General features: G+C 42.6%; 1 protein-coding gene across 1 annotated transcript in view; it reads right to left on the reverse strand.

The window, feature by feature from the left end:
- tsnare1 (T-SNARE Domain Containing 1) overlaps positions 1–26,654 on the reverse strand; it is a 75,614-nt gene that overhangs the window by 37,136 nt on the left and 11,824 nt on the right. Inside the window, exons 2-4 of the mRNA XM_035629649.2 lie at positions 18,694–18,801; positions 6,262–6,339; positions 6,069–6,138 (exon numbers count right to left, since the gene is read on the reverse strand). Coding sequence (XP_035485542.2) covers positions 6,069–6,138; positions 6,262–6,339; positions 18,694–18,778 — 233 coding nt within the window. The 5' untranslated portion in view covers positions 18,779–18,801. The remainder of the gene's footprint in view (positions 1–6,068; positions 6,139–6,261; positions 6,340–18,693; positions 18,802–26,654) is intronic.

The raw sequence follows: 26,654 nt of genomic DNA on the forward strand, positions 1-26,654 counted from the left end.
ACACACACACACACACACACACACACACACACACACACACACACACACACACACACACACACACAAAGTGAAGCTTATCGAGTTGTTAAACCTCAGTCTGATGAGTCATAGTTTATTTGGAAAGCGGCGACAGACATGCAAAGGATTATTTTTTGAATTCTCAGCCAAGCTAATGCTTTATCATGTTAGCCACCAACATTACACAGCAGAGTGTCGACTGTGTGGCTGGTGCCCGGGGTCAGGCATCTGGAGGAATGACAAATAAACCCCAGTGTGAATGTGCAGCTGTGATCCACCATGTGAAACGAGTGGAGCTTCCGTTTAGGAACAACTTTAATGGATCAGACACTTTACAACACCACATTTCAACCAGTTGTCCTCGACCAGACAGACAGAATCACGCTCGACCAATCAGTGATGAATATGTTAACGTTGATTTAATCACACTTTCATTAATTGTGGGACTTGGTAGACAACCACTGACTGTGGATTAACTCCAGATGTTACATTTCATATGATGCAACTCAACAGAATGTTTTATTCTAGCCTCTATCGCATGACATTCTGGAATATCTGTGGAACATAAATGAGCCAGCAGTGTGTTATTATAGACCTAAGTGTTGGTGCAGTGCGTCCCAAACTTTGTGGCAATCAAGCCAGTTGGTTTTGAGACACAACGCACCAATCCAAGTATTAGAGAATGTTCTCCGGTCTGGATGGGTCGGAAACCCATGAAAACTTGGTACGCCATTAAACCTCGATGACACCGAACCAAGTGGGCCACAGCAGTGCTCGGAGTACTTCTTCATCTGTTTTTGAAGCCTAGTGCATGTAGCGTATTGTTTTTCCTTTAAGTAGAAAGGTTCCGAGGTCAAATTCTGCTCACTAACCAGACTCAGACAATTTTAGTTTGTGGCTCAATCAACAGCAACTTTTTCTATGAGGATGGATAACTCTATTTAGCAAAAGGGAATCCTATAAACCCTGATGGATCATCAATGAGTCAGTGAAAGCCTCGCCCCCCCCCTCCCCGAGAGGACCTCCGCAGCAACGCCGAACGGTGATCCATCTGCTAGTCACACTCTTCTCCCACAACGAGCTCGAGAGCCGGGCGGCTGGAAACAGCATGCAAAAGATTGGAATTGCTCACACTGTGAATTTCAATCAGTCAACTCTGTTGTGTGGTTTCTCGTGGCCCCCGGTGAAGAGGGGGGGCGGAGGAGTGTAGGAGCATCAGGCTGCCGGGGGAGGTGTGAAGGATGGAGGGAATAGGGTGCGGGGGAGACGCGGTGGAGGCTGGAGGTGGTTGGTGGGGGTGGGGGCTGTTCTCTGACTTCATTTACAGTATCAGTGCTTCTACTGGGCTCTGATAGGGATTAAACCACCGGGCTGCTGACCTCTCACTGGCTCAGGTGACAGAGGAACGTTTTGTAAAACTCAGCACTGACTCAAGTCTAAAATACACCGGTGTTGTGTGATGACCACTTGACCCCATTCACACCTGGTGTTAACATCCGCCGCTCGGGCGTGAACCGTAGACGGCTCCCAAAGCATCTCGATCGCCCCCTTGTGGCAGGCTGCAGCACAGCTCATGATCACCCGCCTCCTCCATGATCGTGGATGTTGAAGATGACGAAGATGGTTTCTGCAGTTCTTATCATACTTCATGTGTTCTTTTCTTTCTGGTCAATTTGGTTTGAAGTAGTTAACCATTTGGCCAATAAACATCCTGTAGTGGGTAAAACGTGTGAGTAACAAGAGTAATGTACTGCGTAAATGTTAAGCAAATCTTCCGTGAGGAGGACTCGGTCCCTGTGGACTCGAGGGCGAGAGGTTTTTTTCCTCTTGCAGAAAAACACTGGCAGGATGCGGAGGAGGAGCTCCTCCATCACAAACACACGTTGGTTTTGTCTTTGTGGTGATGGTTTCTGTCTGACATGTGAAACGGCTCAGACGCAGCCGGAGAGAAACTTACTCCAATGTGTGTGTGTGTGTGTGTGTGTGTGTGTGTGTGTGTGTGTGTGTGTGTGTGTGTGTGTGTGTGTTTCCAAAGGGAGAAGACCAGGCTACTTCTTACTTTTCCCAACAACACAGTTGAGCAGCGATTCAGTGCCACATGTCGTCAAAGTGCCGCAATCGCTTGAACCTAATGGCCTGAGGAACAACGGGCGGCGCCGACGAGCAGCCAGAGAACCAGCGCGCTGGGCCTCACACTTAAAGCAATTTCATTTCTATTTCTTTTGAAAGTTGAAATAAATCATTTTGCGTTTCCAGTATCGCCTCAGGATGTTCTCTCGCTATAGGCTCCTCCTGTTTCCATTGAAACAACCCATTCTTCTTGTTTTTTCTGATTGGCTGCCGTTTGTCGTCAATAATGACATGAAAGTTTGAATGTCAACATTTCTAACCTGTGCATTCGTTTGACACTATAATGTTATTCATGATTTATTAAAATTCATGTTTTTAAGGATGTAATATGGAATAAGAATAAGAATAATATTTAAAAATGTATACAAATCTAATCATATAAATATTAATACCTGATCAATGATATAAATCATAATTATGAACAATAATTACTGGCATTAGTAGAACATTTGCCTTCTTCTTATATATTTAAAATATTTTTGTTTTGATGGGGCAGTAGGGGCCCGGCTGATGGATCGGGGATTACTGGCCGACAACAGGTTGAGGACCACTGGTCGACAGTTTATTTTAATAATTGAAACTGCTTGAAGCTGCTTCCAAAATTTCCGCAATGGAATGAAAAAAGTCTCTGAGCTGATCTGCAAGGACTGTACCTCCGCTCCTGTCAGTGATGATGCAAAGGGATGATTCATGTCCGAGATGTCCCTTCACTCATGTAGGGAGTTATGAAAATGACATTTACCCTTAATGTAGGCCATCCACGCTTTTTTACATTTCAGCTTGGAACATAAAATACCCTAAGTGGAAATGCTGGAACGGAATATTGCCACAAAAAAAAAGATGTTCATGCTTGACTGAGGGGCGATTCCAATGAAAGCATCATGTGACGAAATGCGATGGAAGTGACTGAGAATAACTCATGAGCTTGTGACCTGATGTCCACTGACACTTCGTCTCCACCTGACGTCTGCTGCACAAAAGTCTTGCTGCTCACAGTTATGTTTTTGTACTTTGTGTTTTACTGGACCTCCTCAGTACTTAGTTTTACAGTACTTAGACATAATGCATTCCTTTGCCCCTTAAAGTAACCTTCACAAATAAATGACTAACCTGCAGATGTCCTCTGAAGTCGTGGAGGACTGGACATGTCCCCACAACAATGGAAAGCCATGCACACAAACACACCAGACAGGGAGAGAGGGAGCTGCAGTTTCGCGAAAACCATCTGACATTTAAATGTGCATATCCAACAGAACACACACACACACACACACACACACACACACACACACACACACACACACACACACACACACACACACACACACACACACACACACACACACACACACACACACACACAGCGTGTTGTGTGAGAGCGGAGGAGGAAGAGGTGCGTCACCATCCGAGTCTGAACAGAAGCACGTGACAGTTACAGTAAGTCATGTTTCCTGCATGTTCCCGCCTGAGTTCATGGTGAATGTATATCGTCTACGGCTCTCGAGGAATTGCTTAATTACAGTACTTTAAGGCTTTTACTGTAGCTCTATGGCTGACTATGTTGACTGAAAGGTTGAGGCTATATGCAGTGAAAACCTGGCGCCGTCAAGGTGCAGGTGCCATTCTGTGTTGATAGTGTGTAATCAGCAGGGGATTCAGCGGAACAGCCAGGTCCATGTGCAGGATAATTCATGTGAGGCGGTTCATTTTGTACAGTATATTGGATAATGTGCGAGGGATCTCTTTCACAGCAGGCGATTGACTCAGAGGAACTTATCTGCTGGCATCACAGCACCATTCAATTCAAGTAGTCTTATTGGAACGCCTTCAGTGGTGCCGAAGCATATTAACACAAACTATACGTTCATCATAAACAAATAAACAATTTTTGAAACAATATTCCAATAAAAACAGACGGCTGCCTCCTGCCGAGCTCTGCCACAGCAGCATCGTCTGTCGGCTTGATTCCAGCTGAGACGGGAGCGTCGTCACTGTCGTCGTTGTAAAACTGTCTTGTTAAACATTAATTAATAGGTTATGAATTAATGACTGAAAGTGTAATTCGCCTAAACTATGAACAAAACAACGTCAAACCCTACTCAATTTGGAAAAATCTGCTGGATTAATTCTGCCATATTTTAATAAATGTACATGCTGAAAAATGTGACATACAGGATTATTGTTACTTTAACAACTAAAATAAAAAATCATATAAAGGCAGATAAATGATAATAAAATAACCACATTTTAAAGTTGGATCATCTCAAGCATGAGACCAATTAGCTGGTGATTCTCATTGCGGTGTTCTGAAGCTTTTACTGACGACCTCCTCATTTACACAGAACACCTGTGATTCTAAAGCACGTTTGGTAAAAATCAGCAAATATTTCCTCACGGTCCGCTGGCTAACTATCCCTTTAAGTCTGGTGTGGACATCAGCGCTGGGGGGTCATCCAAACCTTTCGGTTGGGTGATGCAGCCCTCAGCCCTTTTAACCACACATTACTGAATGCGTGGCCACTATTCAGGAGCACCTTGTCAAAATCCACCTCATCTGTTAACTGTGGATCATTCAGTTTATCTGGAATTATGATTCACTGTAGCATAATGCGTCTGCAGAGTCTGGGGGGGGTCACTCTCCTCCAAACAGCCCCGTGTCCTCTGGCATGTTACAGTCAGAACACTGGTGAATGTCTAATGCGCTCACACAAAGACAATGACACTTTGAGGTTGTCGGCCATTAATCCACTTAAGACTTTTACCGTGTGCATTTCCACAATAACAAGGGGGGGGGTCTTAAGCGTGAGATCTGAGGGTTTTTTTTGCATGAAGACGAGCATTTGGGTCCAGACAGTGAGTTCTAACATTTCTAACCAGGGGATATTGTCCTATTGACATCTGACGCCTAAGCCATATTTTTAAAAAATTAAATTAGCACTTCCACGACTGATGAAGATCAGGTAATGGGACCAAAAGATCCTGCTAGGTGAACTTCGTGGTCATACCATTTTTGTCAACTTTATTTAAAAACTGATCATTCCCATGTTCGCTGTTCCAGACACTCACTTCACATTCAAACAGCACGTCGATAAACCCCAGTCAGTAAGACACTCACAAAGAAATTACAGCTCAGTCAATTTGCCCTCATCCACCAAGCCCTGGGTTGGACAGGTGACGACAGAAACTTTTTTTTGGAGTGCCATTTTATTGCTAACATGATTTAAAAGTATGCTTTTTTACCCTAAACCCAAAAATTAAACAATTCACGTAAATCCCCCTTTATGCTGTGATTTACTCATCATCATTTTTGGATACGTATATAAAATGTGATAAAAAAATGTATCGTAACAATGGAAAATAGTTTCAACCACATCGGAAAAAATTTAAATCTTTTGGTTGATGGGCTTTAAAAGTCGCTATTCGGTTCTTGAAGAAGCGACGAGCCTCCTGACTGCTCCTGAAACAATCTTTCAAAACACCGAGGGCCGCTGAATAACACAAAGCATCAAACTGGATGTAATTTGCATCAGTCGGAGGCACTGGATGTGTTGTTTGCATCCAGCATTAATATTGCTGAAGGAGAAAAAAGGAAGTTAAAAATAAAAGCAGCCAAGCAGCGTCATTGTCGAGTTTCCAAGGCGATCATAAAAAGAAACGTTCGATACAATTGATGACATGCCAGCCAACACAGTGGGATGTAATGCATTTTAAACAGATGCAATCATCTTAGATTGGCCACTTTGTCATCAGCGTTGAATCTGGTAATTGCTGGCAGCTCAACTAAAAAAGAATAATCAATATGAAAGAGGGCCATGAAACAAAGAGAAAATAAGCACTTCTCTGGAAAGCAGAGATTAGTGTAACCCTTGAACTGGACAACCAAGTGTGTGTGTGTGTGTGTGTGTGTGTGTGTTACTCACAGACTCTGTCGTAGCTCTGCTGTATCTCTAGATGTTCCCAGGGCTTGAAGATTCTTCTCTAGTGTGACAACTGGAAAAGGGACCAATCCAACGACAGAAACATTATCTTCAAAAGTCTTGACATATTCATGTTAGGGTAAAGAAGCACAAGGACAAATGTATGCACAAGTTTTACTGACGGAGGGTCTGTTACCGTTGGCATTTATCTGGAAGATATTGGAGGAGGTCTCCTGGAACACATCCTGCAGTTCTGCGGGGCTGACCTGCGTGGCTTTGGAGAAAACATGATATCAGCAAAGAACTCCTTCAGCCCAGTGGAGCGCGACACTGCAGCAGAACAGAGAGGTGACCACACAGCAGCCGCAGGTTGTAGGGATTACCATGATGTAAAACAGACATTGTATAAATCTGCTCTTCTTTTAAAGTCAATCCATCATTAAATGTTGGATGAATCAGGCTAAGCTGACAGGATGTTTAAGGAATACATGTAGAGACTTGAAAGAACTGACACATCAAAAATAATTTAATTAGGGAAAGAAGGCGGTAGGAAAATTGACATTTACATTAATTATATTGAAAGAACGTGTATTGTAAATGTAATTAATAGATGTGTAAAATTGACTGGACATCAAAAGCTGCGAGGCTTCGGATGTACAGGACCCATGACTGCAGCAGGGCCGACGGCTGGATGGCACCGAGCCACATGGAGGCAGAAGTGGTGAGTCTGCTGTATACGTTACGTGGGCAGGGACCGAGTTCCCTGTTCAGAGGCACATTTCATTACAAATGACAGGGAGGGTTAATGGGCTGGAGCCATTATGGCAGGCTGAGATCAACATCACACCCTGTGAGCTGCTCACACAAGCCATCCCACCCACCCTATTGTCAAATACTGCGCCCAGAAAAGACCATCAAGATGGGTATGGATAAAAAGCAGAAGCGGGACGATGCTCATGAGAACCAGGGTTTAAAGAACGAGGCACGATGAAGAGTGACAGACAACCAGAGGTGAAGTCAAAGACAAACGAGAGGTGGACAGTACAACATGTACTGGTATTATCGGTGGAAGGAGGAACTGTGAACCTCCACTGTACATCACCCGTCATTAACTCTTCTCAATGAGCTGCACTGACAAATCATCCAGGTAATAACATGATCGCATGCGGTCGGTCGAGCAGCGTTACAAGATCGTGGTACATTCGGAAATGGCTCATTTTTCAACTGAAAGAACTTTAGTGCTGATTTAATGTTATCTAAGCGTACACACACACACACACACACACACACACACACACACACACACACACACACACACACACACACACACACACACACACACACACACACACACACACACACACACACACACACACACACACACACACACACACACACACACACACACACACACACACACACACACACACACACACACACACGGTGGATGGGTGTAAGACTAAAGTTTATGTTCGTGTATATGCTCAGTACAAGGACCCCATATCCCTCCTCTGCACAGACCGAGGAAATAAAATATATTGACCGTATCATGACACTTAAACTATTATTTATTTCTACAGCGTCCCTATATGTTCTTGAATTATTACAGTGATTCTAGACGAGTGTCCTTCTAGGAAAACCCGGCCATATGACATTTTTTTGCACAATTACAATGCTTGTAATGCTAATAGCATGCCGCTCGCCTCGGCAGGTGAAATAAATGTTGCCTCACCAGAAAAAAAAGGATTAAATGGGAATGTGAGCGCACAGACAGTTGGTGGATAAAAACATTTACTGTCTTTCTCTGTTAATGGACACTCGCGTTCTTTTATTAATTGTTAATCAAAGTAGGTATTACAGTTTGTAGCCCCACCCCATCTTGAAATTTCCACATTGCAGCTCAATGGTGCTGGTGAGGGTCAGAGGTCATAGGAGGATGAGGGAGAGAAGGGGTGATGAAGAAACAAAGGATGGTTGTGGCTCAGAAGGTAGAGAGTGCCGTCCACTGACCTGAAGGTTGGTTGGCGGTTCGATTCCCAGCTTTCCCTATGTCTGCATGCGTCCTTGAGCAAGACACTAAACCCTAAATTGCCTCTAACGGCTCTTTGGTCAATTTACCATTGACGATACTGTTTACAGAAAGTACAGTGGGAAAACACAGCATGACATTCTGTGGAATGAACGACAGACCTCAACAACTGTCTTATGCTTTGCATTACATTTTATGATATTTGGCTTGAAACTCATTAGTTCACTTAAGATACCCCCATAATGTAATACTAATAAGTGTTAACCTATTACATACATAAACCCACGATGTTGAATCTAAATTTAATGGCAGATCTCTGTTTCACATACACGTCATTGTTGACAAATGGCTGAAAAGAACGTGAACTCCAGTTTGTGTCCAGTTCACGTTAGTGTCAATCCTGTCTCTTCCACCATTGGAGGCGTCTGCACGCCCGATTTCATGCTCATGTCACAAACCCCCCGCTCCTTTGGAAGGTGAAGGAAGTCATACAGGGTTATTCCCCCAAAAATTGGTAAATGGTTTGGATCAGCGCGGCAGCCGCTTTTTATCTTTCCACACTTGAAACAGTTCTCTCACATTAACGTGTCGGCACTTTAACATGCCGTTATCAGCACGCGGCTTCAAAGCTGTGCTGATATGGTTTCCCTTCACAAAGTCACTTGACAAATTCAGTCTCCCCGTGGTTCGAGCAGTGTGTCTGATATAGTCATAACTTTCATTTTGTCCTATATTACATCCCCACAGAGGCATTTTGGAAGTGCTTATGAGGGCTGTTAGAAATATGAAGCATATGATAAAATGGTAATGAGACGAAGGGCTCTTTTTTCAACAATCTAAGTTCATGGTGCAAGTGCTATTAGTGACAAACCCACGTTTCAAAAGAGTTGCACTGTCACTAAGTTAATCATGGGTGTGTTTTGGACGTAACACAAGATAAACCCATCAGAGTGCCAGTATTTCACTGGCAGAGCTACTGCGGTAAGTAGGAAGAGACCGGGCTTCTCTGGAGAGGAAGTGGTTTAACTTCACAAGGGGTTTTGTTGCTATGAGATTACAGGACATCCAAATACGCGAAGCGTTTAGAGTGAACACACTATACGAGTCTAAAACAGCTGCTGGTACTATGAAGACGCTTTGAGCTAAATGCTAATGCCAACATGCTAACATTCACACAATGACAATGGTCACTTTTGGCTATAAAGTATAATTATAATTGTCACCATCTTATTCCTGATAATCAGCAGAACTCAATTTTAATAACTTACCTTGTTGAAATATTTTTTTTTAAATATATGCATTCCCTTTGAAATGTATTAAAATAAATTTAGTTTTAGACTGCATTGATTTCAATATTTAGTATTACAAAAATATTTAACTACATCATTTCAGTGTAATTCTTACAACTTTCTGTGCCCACTGTGAATTGTAATCTTTCATTAACAGTAAATATTAAACTTTTTACATTTACTGTCTGTTATTATTGCGCCTTTGACTGACAAATCTGTGAACCAGTAATATTTGGCACATGTGAGTCCCACATTCATTCGACAGTGAGGTCAAAGTTTGCTTTTTCATTATTGTAATTATGTGACTATATGGTTTTCTCTTCTTTTTTGAACTGCATATGTTTGTAATTGATAGAAAATAATTACCCCCATCAAATAACATTTTCAAAAATGAATGAATGACAAATACAGTTTGTCAAGTTTTACAAAGTCTCTAAACATCCTAGAGCCTGAACATGAGAATCTACAGACAACATCTGCATGATGAGATGGGAGGTCATCGTTTTTGTTCTACAAATAGTGAATATGAGAACAAGTGTCTCAAGTGGCATTAAAAGCTGAGGGCTACAAAAACAGAAAATATGATCTTTGATTAGAGATGATGATCAGTTGAATGTGGTTGATTTCTCTCTTTCTGTTGAAGCACTGAAGAATCAATACAAGAGCCCAGACTCCTCCCGCTGTAATGATGAGTGTTGAGCAGGCAGGGGATGGATTACCAGCGTGCCCTCACAAAGTAGCTTGTCAATAGCCCAAACGTGCTAAATGTTCAATTACACTCTCAAATCAGGGACAAACTTAATCAAGAGCTGCCGTCTCATTATTCTGGAGGTCGGCGCCTCACCGAGGGAGGAGGGAGGGGCTTTTTTTGTCGTTCCAAAAATCTGCAATTTCAACCGCTGAGCAGCTGGTGGAGAAGAAATAAGACTTGACCAACACATTAGTCTCAAACTGATCCCCTTTTTATACCCTTATAAATATTGAAACTTTTTTATGGCTTATAATGGAAAATAGTGCAGCAAATTTATAATAAACCAAATGGGGGTTATTTTTAGCAGATGACTGAATTGGGCGTGGAGCGCGTGGAGAGAGTGCAAACAACAAGAATCCATTAAAGGCTCACCTTGACTTCACCACACACACACACACACACACACACACACACACACACACACACACACACACACACACACACACACACACACACACACACACACACACACACACACACACACACACACACACACACACACACACACACACACACACACACACACACACACACACACACACACACACACACACACACACACACACACACACACACACAGCATCATCCCCACATGAAGCCGTCTGGAGGCGTTCTGCTCTGTTTAACGTGCCGTCACGTCTCTTGTGGCCAGAACGTGCAGAAAATGAAGAGGGTTATTATGAGAAGCTTGTTCTGCTCTCAACTGAACACCAGTTCAGATGCTGCATGGTTTAGTTTCCTCCTCCTCACTCCTCTGCTCAGTGGGAGACTCACCATCTTCAAACACATCGATCCAAAAGGCATCAATGTGATTCCATCTCAGTAAAATCTTAGTTTGCGTCTGAGTTTATACCATTTTTATTTCTCAGTATTCCCCTACAAAGCAAATTGAGACAAATAAATCTATTAAATGGGCTGCGTTTATACAGGCACTTGCCAAAGGACGCCTATGCAGACTGGAGGAGCCGGAGATCGAACCACCGACGTTCCAATGAGTGGACACGCCGCTCTACCTCCCGCCCCAGTTAACACCGACACACACAGAAGAGGAGATGCATTTTTCAGTTGCGGCACATTTGTTTTTCCGAATGCTGTCGGGCCAGTGTAATTACTTTCATGATCCTTCATCCTCACTGTGAGCATCTAAAAATAACAAATTGTTCAGTTCAGAATTTAATACAAAACATGACCTTTCCACAAAACAATTACAGCCACACGCAAGACAAATGAAGCTATTATCAGCCGGTTTAATGAGAGGAAAACTCCTCTGCAGAAGATAAAAATACATTTGATGTTATAAATTCTTAAACGTCAAACGGCTTAATCGAACAAAAGCAGCGGTGGAACTTTCTACAGAGCTGAATTATACTGGACCCATTCTTTTTACTAACTCGTCCTTTCATTTCAATTTTATGATCTAGTTTTCACTCATATTTCTAAATTATTAATGTGTACAAATATATAGACACATTCAAAATAGGGTCAACTTGTCGAACATCAAACACTGTCCTGGGGGGATGCTAAGACCGGGATGAGGGGCATGAATGTGCCCATTAGATTTGAATATGTATTCTGTTTAATGAAAGGCAAACACAGATCCTGTCGTGAACTCATTCATTCATTTTGATGAACATGGTGAGAAACAACGCTGTGGCATTCAAACCATGATTGACGGCTATTATGGCGTCCAAAACGTGTCAAGGTAAAAGATTCCCCACGTCATTACAACACCATAACTGTTGACATGAGGAAGATCAGGCCCAAAAGACAACCAGCCAACTGCTGCTCACTGGGCGTCTGTTGTTCTTTGCTCTCCAGACACTGTTGTGTGTGTGTGTGTGTGTGTGTGTGTGTGTGTGTGTGTGTGTGTGTGTGTGTGTGTGTGTGTGTGTGTACCAGCCTGTCTGACACCATGAAGTGTGCCACAATACAAAGATTCCATCTCTTCCCTACTGCTGCCATATAATTGGCTTGATTTAATAGTTGCATGAAGAAACATTATCCTAGGTGGCTTCTCAGAAGGACAGCTGATAGAGATAATGTAGCCAAAGTCAACACAAAGTCGTCATGTGAAGATTCGGGGTCAAAGACGGCTGCATTTCAGATCATTGGCATCTCAGTTGGTCATCATTAATCCGCGCGTGGCTCTCTGACACATGGTCCACTTTGGCCACTTAGCTGCCCATCAGTGGTGCATTGAGCTGGAGGAGCAAATGCTCATCACAGCTCTGTCACATCCAGTTCACCCCCTCGCTTCATTCTGGCTTAATAGGCAGGGCGGTGTTTCCAGAGAGCTCATCACAGGGAACTAACCATGTGGACACATCCGCGGGTCAGGTCCGACACCCCGCAATCTGCTGTTGGCTGCAGAGAACCAGGTGGGCTTCCTCGAACTCTGATAGTGTGGGAGGGATCATCTCTTTACTGTGCTTACAAAGAAACAAGTGTCCAATTGACAAGTCATGCTTGAGCTGCAGCTGAAATAGTTGATTAACCAAATGATAATGACAATAAGGAACAACAAGACTGAACGGTCTCAAGTTTCCCCCAGTTTACTTGTAGGGGTTTGAATGTGCTCATGGCTCAAACTGGGTTTACAGAGGGAAAAATGTAAATTAGTAAATTTGTCTACAGCTAAAAAGATGCCAACTTCAAATTCAACCCAAGAACCTGACCTTTCCGGTTAGATATGCACATATACTGTATGTAATGTGATTCAGGAGCTAATGGGATTTTACGTGGTTTCTTTGAACTCTTTTGTGGAGATTAAAGCCTGCTCTCACAGAGAAGGGCAAGATGCCACGGTACAAACTGTAGAACGGTTCGTCCTCATTCATAGCACTTGGCTGTACACAAAAAAATGATTGAATCTCATTGATAAGAATGGGGGGAAAGAAAATAATTATTTGAGCGTGAATTACTTTCACACCTCTACACACTTGACCTGTTCCTGTGACATCATGTGTCTTGGAGAAGTAACTTTGGAAAGTTAAAACATGTTTTCGATGCGTCGCCCTGTTAGCTGAACGCCTACCACCTCATTCTGTAGTTTCCCCACAGCTAATGCTACCTTGCTAATTATGTCCTGATGGTCTGTAAGTTTCTCCACTTAGACACGTCTGTCAGGAGCAGTAATTCTCCTTAACAGTACCAGAGTGGAACGCTTCTATTCTCCAACCCTCTATTCTTTCAGGAAACTAGAAAGAATTGTGTCTCAGCATCTTTTAGTTAGGGTTAATTTTTATGAACCTTTGCAGTGTGCGTTCACTTCCCTGATACTCCACCTACTGAAGTAGTAAATTATCTTCTGCTCAGTAATCACTCACATGACATCTTTGCGTTAACGTGATCTCCGTCTGGCTCTTTGACATCATCGATCCCCGAATACAGCTAGAACTTGTCATTGTGGCCTCATTTCACTGGCTCATAATCCAAATCAGATCAGACTTCAAAGTACCTGTCTGATCTCCTAAAATCGTATACTCCATCCCAGGGCCACTGTCTGTTCTAAAAGTAAAAAAAAGAATCCTTTGCATATTAAATCCTCTTGAACATCCTCCCCACTGATACTAGACTGCTTGACTCTGCTGAGGCGTCCAGCCATTGTCTTCTTCATCTGGGGTCGGGTCACGGTGGCGGCAGCACAAGCAGGATATTCCAACTCCTCCTGGGGAATCCCGAGGCATTCCCTGGACAAACAAGTTACATTATCCCTCCAGCAAATGGAGAGACATACTAATCAGATGCCTGATCCACCTCGACTGGCTGCTTTGGACTCGAAGGGGCAGCGGCTCCTCCAGACGTCCCAGCTCCTCACGCGAAATCTCCAAAGATGAGCCCAACCACCCTACGGAGGAAATTCATTTTGGCTGCTTTCATCTGCAATCTCATTCTTTCAGTCAATACACAGGGCTTCTATGTCGGAGAAAGTCAGATCAGAGATGGACTGTGGACTCTTCACCACAACAGGCCAGTACGTATTTCTACATTACTGCCAAAATCACTCTAAACTGTGTTCACAGCTTTTGTCTTTTTAAACAATTTGTAGACACAAACTTGAACCAGTGTAGTTGTCTGTCTCAACCTCCCGTTTTAAAACTCAGCATATAGTTGACAGTTGAATTTCAAAAACATCATCTTTAAGATGGGAGGGAATCTGGGGATTTGAATAATTAGGTGTGATTAAAAAGAGAATGAATGCATCTTTGAATGCATCTTGTCTCTTGTACTCTCACACTCTGACAACTGTAACTGCTAGAGTAAACTGTTTTTTTCATCGTCAATAGATCATTTATTTATTTTTCAAATCATATGGCGTGTATCGTATCATCCTGAACGAGACAGCTGTGTTGCAGCTGACACGCCACCTGAAATGCCGAGGAGCGTCGGTGGAGGATTGAGAGGTCTTGCCGGCAGAGAGAGGAGAGAGATTAGTCTAAATGACAGCTCTATTAGAGACTTAACCTGGGCTTTGATCATTTCCTGAGCTCTCCTTGAGATCAGCACGAGCAACAAATGGCAAATCTGACAGGCTTCTGCTCAATACCCCCAACCACCACCACTCACACCCTTCATCTTCACTGTGATTAAAGACCCCTTCTTCTGGTGAGTCCCTCGTCTGTCTGCCCACAATGAGAGTGGGGGAGATTGTCTGATTGTCAGTCAGAGTGAAAAGGGAGTATTTCACGGCACACATACGAAATACAGTATATGCCGGAGTCGGGAGACAAAAAGTGAATGTGGGGGTTTGTTTTACTCTGTCACATCCTTCCTCTTCCCTTCACGGTGAATATGAACAGCAGCATAATGACTTGTGCCAATTACTCCCCTTGAGTGCCAGACAAGATTGGTACAAATGTACATTTGGTATATGCTGCTAGAAATGCACGGTAGGAAGCCGACGGATAAGGACATTCGTTTTGCAGGGACAGACGAAATGCGCTGCACCACATTTTGTGCTCTGCAATTTGAGCTTTTTCATAAATTGCCTGAGGTTGTGATTGCTGCTGCACACATGCTCAGCAATCACTCCAGTGACAAACAATAAAAAAACAACATGATAATCAAGTTTTACACAGTTAAAGTCCTCTCATCCAATGCAAAAATAACAACATCCAACAGCTACACAAGGAAATACCATTCCATTCCATCTTGAACGACAATCAAACTTATGACCACAGTCTAGGAAACTATAGTTAAAATAAGCAGTTATAATGTTAACCCTCTTTAACATCTTAGTTTAACAGGTTAGCAGCAGGTTAGCTTAATAATTTAACATGGAGTACAGATGAGGCCGGTGAGGATGTCATGAGTATTTGATCATAAACCAAGGTACTGGGAAAATCAAAGGTTTCACCTGATGAGGGTGCTACATGAGAAGCTTTCAAGATTACAGTGGCTGTGACCGAAACCACCCCACTCACTCTATAGTGCACTATGTAGTCCGCCACATAACAATTCCCTAGATAGTGAGTGGGTGGTCGTGAACGAGTGGGTGATTTCGGACACAGCCAGTGACTTTTAGTCTGGACCCAAGTGGAGGAACAACCAATGACATTTCACATCTATAGAAAAGAGCAATTTTAAGTAGCTCATGGTTCCAGATGTAAAAGTTATTTTTCCATATAGACAGTGTTATGTGACTCACAGTTGGAAAGATTCCATGACAATTATTTAACATTATCTGCTCCCTTTCCAAAGAAGTCCAAGGTATGCCATTGTGTACATGAAAACCTTAGTTTGGCACTCGGACTTTCAAGGTGCTTTCTGTCAAGAAAGAGCGTTATTTATATTGTACCTTTTAAAAACAGGGTATACAAAGTGCTTTGACACACAAAGCACACACAGGCCACTCAGGGGCAGTCTCAAAACTGCACTCACACTAATGAGGAGAAAGGAATAAAAGCAATAAGATGACAACACCACATAGAAGCAGAAAATACAAAAAAGACTGAGAACAACAAAAAAAGAAAAGTACGGCATTGCGTAAAAGCAAACACATATGAATAGAAGAAGAGAAGCAACAGAACACAAAAGATAAATTAAATGAAAATAAAAAGATTAAAAAAACATTACAGCAAGTAAAACTGGGTCATAAGAAAGGATTTAATAGAAGTGGCTGAATCTGAAAGCCTCCTGATGGCACAAGCACGGTCACCTTTAGACTCAAGCCACGACATCGAACGGCCAGACGGACGCTGCCCGAGGATCTAAGGCTGCGAGATGCCTCATATGGGGTCAACATGTGGCGCGCTTTAAAAGGGATCAGTAAAATGTTATAATCAATCAAAAACCAAGCAGAGAGCCGATGGAGAGAAGCCAGGCTAAAGCTGCCGCGTTCTGAAGTACACAACTCTACACAGTCATAACCATGAACGACGTCGACCCTCAGGGTATAAGAGTTATCTGGTGTCTTTGGGGATGTGTTGACTGGAGGCTGCAATGGCCGGTCAACTTAACCAGTCAGCAGACTAATCTATCTGAAAACCAATGGTCCTCCAACCAAGGTTGAGAGCTGCAGCTTTGAAAACTACCCAAATGTTCACAGATCAACTCATCCAGCACAACATCTGATACAAGTCAATGTGGAATTCAAAAAAGAAAAAGCAATTCATAGTTATGCTTACCAGTATGCTTTTAAAAATTAGTTTTTTTTCATTTTGTCTAATAATTCTTGTAATTTTGTGTAATTAACAAAGCCAAGCATAGTATCACAGATGTATCCCCATGATGCAAATATGACTTTAAATCTGAAAAAAAGTAATCGCACCATTAAAATAACATATCGTACCTTGTTTTCTATTGGTTGGGTCAGAAGAGAGCAGAAGATTTGCACAGAAGCAGCCTGAGTGCAACATTAAAATAAATGTATTATGTTCTCAAAATGAAATATGAATATATGAATTAGTATTTCTTGCTCTTATTCAATAGCTGTATCCCTACTCTCTCTCTCAGACAGACTCATGCACACACCACCTGTTTGTCTGGGAACATATTTTGTCTCAAGGGTTCCGTCTTGCTCCAAGCAACGAGGATCAAATCCAATGAAGCTGCTGCTCACACTGATTAACCCTTATGAAAACCTGTGACCTCTATATACACACACACACACACACACACACACACACACACACACACACACACACACACACACACACACACACACACACACACACACACACACACACACACACACACACACACACACACACACACACACACACACACACACACACACACACACACACACACACACACACACACACACACACACACACACACCATGTGGTCCATGCAAATGTATGTGTATAAACTAACATTGGAAAAGTGTCACATAAACAGTGGGAACTTTGTTTGTGCAGCACTTTTTCTTGCACTTTTCTGCATATTTGTTTGTGTAATCGTACTCATGTACATGTAGTGTTGATTGCTTGAATTATTCATTTCTTAATGAATAATAAATGTGTTTCTGATGGCTGGAACACCTGACTGATTACTTGCTTATAAGTTGCAATAAGGAAGCGACGGCTTAAAAACTGATGGAAACTTTCATTGAAACACAGTGTTGACATGCAATGAATATTTCAGCTTTTCTCAAATGCTTGAAGACTTTGTCAACTCTGAAAACACATTTTCAAAACCATTAACTGTCCAAAATGTTAGAAAATGTCCAAAAAGACACATTTGGTTTGCAAAATGCTCAAACACTCACAGAACATTAAACACACACAATTAGAGCAAATATTTCCTCAAACACCAACAAAATAAAAACATATAGCTGTCAGTGTGTCATTTTGTGCTATACACATACTATTATGGTTATATCCTTATAGCATGTACCCATAGACGGTAGCCTGCCTTCTCCAACTTCTGCTTTTTGGGTCCTGTCAACCAGTCACACCCCAAACATCATGGAGCTTCACAGTGAGTTTTAACTTATTGCAATTGTTCTGCAATAGCCCACACAGTTTGGAAGATTAAAATGTTCTCATTGAATGTATTTAAACTGTTGCAAAACTGGCACCACAAATTATTCATACTGAGTCTACAGGATCTGCAAAACGGCAATGAAAACATCATTTTTTTGGGGGAAATTTACAACTTAATAGATAAATTAAGGACATTACATTCATGAAGAAGATATATCAAAATTATTACATGTAGGCATTAATTGTCAATGTAAATTGACATTTCTTTTAATGTAATTTATTTATCTACCTTTGTATTTATTATTCATTTACTTTAATTCATTCATTTTTTCCATTATGGTCTGACTACTAATAGCATCATACAAATGTGTAATATGTCATCACAGAGGTGGTAGCTACAGGCGGCATATATATTATTTAGCTTTACTGCCAAATCCATCGTGTGACATACTGTACATGCTCTGTAGAGGGCGGTAGAGGAGAATCATTTCAGTAATTGTTATATTCCCCCAAATCTAAAGCGAGAACCTTAAATTGTTGGAAGATGCTGCACATATGACCTCTCAAAAGGGAAGCAACAATTACATTTTGATTGACCATTGACCATGAAGAAGTTAATACTCGTCCTCACCTACGAGCTGGTAGCCTTGTCTCGCAGGACCTCCAAACGGGTTGCGACTGCCAAAAGCGCCTCCGTCAATGGACCCATATGACATGGTTGGTGACGCGGCAACTGCACCTGGGGAGGAAGAAACCACAAGAGAACATTTATACTCACTTTGCTCTTCCAATGTAACCGTAGGTGAAGTGAACATGATTTGTATAATGCTTTAGTAGACATTTGTTGGAGATGGCATCAGTAGGGCTGGAAATGGAGGTTTTAGCAGAACTGTGAAACAACAGTTTGATTTTTTTCACTAAGCAAGCTTCCCTCTCAGGACTGTTTCCTCCCAAGCAAATGACCTATGTCTTATAAAACCTGTGACAAAATCTTTTTGGATCTCAAATGTCATTTTCTAGCTGCTGTATGTGCACCAAATAATCCCAGTTTTGTCAATGGGGACCATATTAGTTTGTTTCTTTCATTATAGGAGCACTCACAATGACTGACTGACTGACTCACATACGTATCCATGCAGTTATCCAAACAGCCCATCATGTGGCAGCAGTGCAGTGCGTCACATCTTTCAGACACAGGTCAGGAGCTTCAATTAGTGTTCATATCAAACAATCGCAAATGGGAATCGCAGTGACTTTTTCAAACGTGACATGATTGTTGGTGCCAGACAGGCTGGTGAGTGTAATTCTGAGACGGATGAGACTCCTGGGACACGACAATCTCTAAAGTTTAATGAGCAGCAGTTCAGTGGGCAGAAAAAAACCCTTATTGATTAAGAAGTCAAAGGAGTATAACCAGACTAGTTCGAGCTGACAGACAGACTGCGGTGACTCGGGGGAACCACCCTCTGAAACTGTGAGGAGCGTTTATCTGACACGCGGAATTCCCAACACGCGGAAACTGGAGGCAAATGGTTTCAAGGGCAGAAGACCACCAGACCACCAGAAGAGCAGAATCTGAAATCAACAACACAAATCCATGGAGACAAATTGTGTCCAGACAGTCCAGGCTGCAGCTGGTGGAACTGTAGGGGTCTGAGGAAAGTTGTTTCTTATCAATCACCATTTCAGAGTCACAGTCCATCAGAGAATTGTTGCTGACCATGTTCACCTTTTCATTACCCATCTTCTAATGGCTACTCCCGGCACCATAATGCTCCACGCCGCAAAGCAAAACTCTCAAACTGGTTTTTAATGAACATTGACAGTGAGTTCAGTGAACTTCAGCGACCTCCCCAGTCTCCAGATGAGAATCCAGTAAAATCTTTGGTTGGTGGTTGAACAGGAGATGGAGCAGCAGACGAATGTGAAGAAACAATGTGATGTTTCCAAAATTGTGTGGAATCCATGTCAATCCAATCCATGCCAAATTTTGGCTGTTAATTTTTTTCCGGGACAATTAGTAGAATGTTATTCTTTTGGTTTCAGTTGTGCTCCTCTTGTTATGATTAATCAAAAATATCTGCTGTGAAAAATGTCTACAATAAGCAGGGGGAATGGTGGTGGTGAATCTATTAGCTCTGCCATTCTTGCCTGTTTCTGACGGATGCCTGATCAAGACATTGTTTACATTTAAAAAGGTTTAGATGGAGATGGAGATTGCCTTCTCCAACAGAATGCACCACATTATTGGTAGAAAAATTATTATAATAATTTATAACAATTAACAGAATACAGAAGCGGGAATCATTTGTTTTGAATAATCACTGAAATGAAAAAATGATGCTAGTGTCAGCATGACACCTACTCTAATTGATGCTAAAAGGAAAAGTCCGGCTTATTCTGAATTGGATTTTTGAAAGAGAAAACGAAGGTTAACAGGAAAGTGGTCCAGCCAAACTTTCCTGTAGTAAACATTAATCATAGCTTACGGATCCAATTATTGGTAAAAATTTGATCTAGGTAATTACGATTTGTTTCCTGTGCAACGATTTCATGTTGGAAAAACATTATATGTTGGAATGAAAGACGTTGGAGAAGCGATGTATAGCGTGTCCAATATATATTATAATAATATCATTTTGTAATGATGTCATTTACACCACTTGGATAGAAATGATTGCTTAATCTAAATAGGTTTGAAATAGTGTATTTGGGCTTATTTATTATTGTTTATTATTATTATTCCTACCTTATGATCATAAAGGTTTATGAAACACACATACACGCTTTAGGACATGTACTATAGGATGCCCTTCTGATCTATGCATGATTCCATTTTCTGACTTCAGATTGAATTCTTAATGATTTCACTTATCATATGAAGTGATATAATTGGGAATAATTTTGTGGAGATATATTGGCGTGTGTGTTTTTTGGACCAAGCATGTACATGAAGACGCACCAACAAAGGCACAGAAATGACATGTGTCTAGTGCAAAATTCATTTTTTAAATAAGCTTTACAATTTTTTTTTCTAATGTGGAAGGTGTTGGTAGATAGTTTTTTTCTTCGAGATCCAAGTTACCTGTTTTAACCTGCTTCCTGTTTTTATGTAAACCATAAAATCCAGAATCTGGCTCTGCAGCCAACATACAGACAGACATGCATCTAACAATGTAATCTCAAACAGACAGGAACTACAATCGTTCCCCAACATGTTGAACATCCTTTAAGCTCCACACCGGGCGAAGCTCCAAGAGGAAGAGAATCACCAGCTTTCCGTTCTCCGTGTCTGTGGCACGGTGAACACTACGTCCTCCGAGGGGCCGCTACAGGGGGCCACACATTTAGTCTTTTTAAATGTTTGAGCGTGACTAAATCGGCCTCAGACACGACGAATATGTTAGTAATAATTTCAGAGCCTTATTATCTGACATATATTTGTATTGCTGCAGGAGCACTGCTACGTGTCCTGTGTTAGCAGAAGGGCGCAGGAACCTGCAAATATGTTGGAGTCATCCTTTTTTATATAACCCCAGTCACACGAGGAGATTACAGTGAGGTACAGAATACTCATCTGCATTCTGCTGAAAAAGGTCAACTCATGGTGAACATGTGTTTAACCCGCGGCCACGAGACGCGCAGCTGACACTCGAGTCAACAAAATGTCCCTCGGCGCCTCGGCATCGCTTTTAGAAGTCAGAGTGTGATAGTGGCGGCGAAGTGGCCAATGCTCTTTCCCCCGACCGTGAAAGACGAGCAGGAGAATGTGATTACACAGAGTCAGGGTGCTGCCCATTGTCGTCGGCGGAGCCAGTGAATCCAGCCCATAGGATCGGCATAATGGGCACGAAGTGGGACAGACGAGCCGCCATGAGAGTCGCCGTCCACACATCACAGGCGGAGAGATTCACTGGGCCAAAAGAACATTTAATCCAATTAATTTTCATAGAGAAGGGAGATTAATTACTTCTGGCAGTCTCTAAACAATCTTCACTCCGCCTGATTTCAAGCCCAGTGACTGTCTCACATCGCTGGACCCACGGCACACGAGATGCACACTCATGGCTGCACATCCGTGTCCACGCACGCACACACACAGATCATCGCACCCTACGTCACTGTGTACAATTATTAATCCCACAGCTTTGTCTTTAAGTTTTTTTTTACTTTGATTTTCGGTGATTTTGAATCAAAACGGGTGGATGATTTTGGTTTCCATGGACCGTTGTTACGTCATTTTGCTCTCAACAATTCTACAAAGTAACTCAGTGAAGACTTTACAATTCAAATAATTTGTTTATCAAGTTCTGATGTTTTTGAGCAGTATATATATATATATATATATATATATATATGTACATATATATATATATATATACTTATACAAAGTTGATTCAAGGGACATACAGTATAATGTGTGTATAGAAAGAATAAAACAAAAATCAACTAACCCTGAAATGTTTGAGCAAAACAAATAAAACCCAAACACATATTTTTGAAAATTGTGCTTGGTGAAGGTATTTCTGGCAGATGAGATGTCACTTATAAACCACGAGCGTCCTCGGCCCTCACTGGTGAACAGGGCGGAGGGGGCGGAGCGGTGTGCACTCCTGTGTGACACGGCGGGACGGGCCTGGCAGGGCGAGAGTGACGGGATGCACAGCTACTCACCGCCCCCACTGGTTCTCATTCAGTCCCCCACTCCTTTCACAGCTGTCACTATCAGCAGCACAAGGCTGAGCTTAGCCAGAGCAACTGAGCAGAAATAAGCCGACACCCTGGACACAAATGCTGCATTTATCTCAAACAAGCAGGGCCAACCTGAGGCGGGTGTGTGTGTGTGTGTGTGTGTGTGTGTGTGTGTGTGTGTGTGTCAAGGTTCGACAGATATGGCTTCTTTTTTTGACAGCTGATATCATCACTTGTTATCTGTTATTCAATACTTTTTATATTTAACCATGTTCTGCTGTTTAAAGTGATTTACATCATTTGAATACAAACTGGCTGTAACACGTAACACTGGGTCGTGTGATGATGTACGAGTGGACTACATGATCCATGTTAGCTGGATTGATGCTATTTCAGAAAACATCTTTGTTTGTGGAGGTGTGTGCCGTGTGTCCGGTGGGCAGATACACAGTGTCGGTGTTTGGACGTGCATCATGTGTCGCCCAGGGGCCTGGAGCCGGTGCGTGGGTGTTTCCCATGGTGCGGTTCAGTGCCAGCCGATAGCCGGCACTGCCAGGAGAAGTGCTGTCGACTTGTCTGCTCCCGAGTGAAGGATGTGATCCAAGTCCACGAAGTGTTAATAATCATTCCCTTATGTTCCAAACAGTACATGCAATGCTGCTACAATGAGAGCAACAGGGAAAGAAACGTGGTTCATGCAACATTCCTAAGTGGTTTTGTAGCGTTCACATTATATTGAACTAGTTTTGACTTGTAGTTCTGAAGATGTCAATGTGAGATCATTTCTGTCACCACCGATATCTCCAACCTGATGAAAAGAACCTTTGGCATCAAACATCCAAGCTGCACCTATCCTCCAACAGTATTTACATCCTGCTCTCATTCAATCTGAAATCATCTGATTAAAGCCAAAGTGCGACGCTCTGAGCATCTGCTGGTCTGCACCTGTGACCCGTCGCTTTGAATTCTCCATCATGTCAGTGCTTCTCTCTCCAGTGCCGACTGCACTTCTGTATCAAATCAAAAGCCCACACAAAAGACCCGAGTGCAAGCTGACTGCTGATTGGTTGTTAGGTTGGGCTGTATGGAGTTTTGTTGCTGTGTGCATCAAAAGGGAAAAGCAACAGATGGCAGCCTGCCTGTAATTTACAGAACGACTCAACATGCCTCACATTTAGGATGGGGAGAGAGTTATAATGTTGTTTTTGTTAAACCACCTTCTAAATGAACTGAGCGTTATCGCGTCTTGAAAGGTACCAAATCACTTCAACGAGTTTCTCAGCAGGAGAATCCAGGACACACTGAGCAGTCAGTTTTTAATATGAATAAAATACTAGTCGGGTCAGATTACTTTGAAATTGAATCAGGTACAGATTACAAATTACATGGCAATTTTTGTAATCAGTAAAGTAATCCATTGGATTACAAAAACAATGTTATCTAATCTGAATACTTTGGATTACTTTGAAAAATACTTGAAATGATTGAACCTTATACAAAAAAAATGTTCGAAAGCACCACATTTTGAGTTCCACAAATTTTCTCTTTAAATCTCTTTAAACATTGAAAAAAATTAACATATTCAGCATTGATTTATATATATATTTTAAAAAATCATTTTATTTACTCAGGATTTTTAAAATAGCCATATTTGAAAGACATAATCCAAATGTAATCAAGTAATGTATATATAATCTGACACAATCTACACACTGACACACACACACACACACACACACACACACACACACACACACACTTCAATTAAGTGACTCCATCAGGTCACTGGATATCTAAATGTGTTGGACACGATTCATTTGCCAACCCAGAAATGTCTGTTGGAATCATTCCATATTCCACAACGTGCTGCGATGATGCTCATGTTAGATCTGTAGCCTCCGGCGAGTCGAGCAGCTCTGTGACAGTACAGAAGGCTCTGGATTCGCTCGTGAAATACCCAGAATGCAGCTCACTGTATATACGCCGCTCCAGAACCCTATGGCTGCATATTCCAGGCCGACTGCCCGCCTGTAATTTGAGATTAGAATGAAAGGATGTTTTGCCGATACGCCGCGAAGTGGTGTTGTTGTTCGATTGCTTTCTGATGCGCACGGCGCAGACATGCAGACACATGGCACATTGGTATTAAAGCATCAAAGGGAAGGCTGGAAATCAAAAGGCAGCGTGTTCTGAGGCTCAGCCCTCAACAGGAACTCCTTCAGAAAGAGATGGACCGAAAGACAGTCTCTCTCTCTCTCTCTCTCTCTCTCTCTCTCTCTCTCTCTCTCTCTCTCTCTCTCTCTCTCTCTCTCTCTCTCTCTCTCTCTCTCTCTCTCTCTCTCTCTCTCTCTCTCTCTCTCTCTCTCTCTCTCTCTCTCTCTCTCTCTCTCTCTCTCTCTCTCTCTCTCTCTCTCTCTCTCTCTCTCTCTCTCTCTCTCTCTCTCTCTCTCTCTCTCTCTCTCTCTCTCTCTCTCTCTCTCTCATCCCCTCTTCTTATTGTCACCCTTTCAGCTGACACAGCCAAACTTAAGGATTGCTCCTGTGTGTTTACTAAAGCCTCCTCCCTCGTCGCCAGGCTGATCTTGGGCCTTTCCATCAGTACTGGCTCCCTTTGAAAACAACCTTCAGCCCGAGAGGAGGAGGACGAGAAAGAGGAGGGAGAGGAAGAGGAGGAGGAGGAGGAGGAGGAAGAGGAGGGGGAGGAAGAGGAGGAGGAGGAAGAGGAGAAAGAGGGAGAGGAGGAGGGGGAGGAGGAGGGAGAGGAGGAGGAGGAGGTGGAGGAGGAGGGAGAGGAAGAGGAGAAGGAGGAAGAGGAGGTGGAGGAGGAGGGAGAGGAAGAGGAGGAGGAAGAGGAGAAGGAGGAAGAGGAGGAGAAAGAAGGAGAGAAAACACCTCTGGGCAGTGAAATTGCCTTGTCACACAAAAAGGTGTCATTATTGAGATAAATCACCTCATTCTATTCCATAACTAAACTCTGCCTCAGCTTTACCTTCCAGTGGCACCTGCCATCAGGGCGGAGCCGTCACATGCTCTCTCCTCTTTGTCTCCACTCTCTATTTTTCACTGTAGTTTGGTGTGACAGTTTGATGCCACACCAAAGGGAGGGTCTTAGACAGAGGGTCTTGACCAGAGGGTCTTGACCAGAGGGTCTTACGAAAGCGTATTGATTGTGTGCTATCTGGTATTAAGACAGATGTTTGTTCCTGGAATGACGGCTTTGCATTTGTGTCTAAACACTGGAGATTCAATTGGGGTTAGATGTATATAAAACTAGGAGCATGTTTTTAGTTAAAGGGTCAGTAAGCGTTTTTTAAGCAGTACACGTTTTTGTAAAAAATCAAGCAAATATTTCCTGGCGGTCCGTTAGCTGTGTGCTCCGGCTCTGTAAATTGAAAACAACAAAAGAATGGTGATGACCACACAACTGCGAGTCCAGCACCTTTAGAGAGGGGTTAGCGCCTCGTGGTTAGCGCCTCGTGGTTAGTGCCTCGTGGTTCGCGCCTGGTCAGTAAAATCACACAACAACAAAGAGACACAAGCTTTCTCCAAAATGGCTCACGAGCGAGTCCGGCCCCCTCCCTCCCCCCTCCTGGGAGATCTAGAGTTGTTTTCAAAGCCAGATTGTTAAGGTTTTACACGACCAGTGCAGTAAATAATATTCCATAAATACCACAGTCTTACAGTCTCTGGTAGGCAGGTAAAAGGAAAGGAAATGTACAAAGACCGTAGTGGAGATGAAGGGATCACCACGGAGCAGATCAGACGCACTAAACTAGACAAACAGGAGGAAACGGTGCAGAACAACAACAGACGCAGTGGAGCTGAACTCTCTGAGACAAACTAGAGCACAAGCAAAAACCAGGGACATGAACAGATGAGCAGCCGAAGAGCACAGAGACA

Source organism: Scophthalmus maximus, chromosome 1 (genome assembly GCF_022379125.1).
Source record: "Scophthalmus maximus strain ysfricsl-2021 chromosome 1, ASM2237912v1, whole genome shotgun sequence".
Taxonomy (NCBI): Eukaryota; Metazoa; Chordata; class Actinopteri; order Pleuronectiformes; family Scophthalmidae; genus Scophthalmus; species Scophthalmus maximus.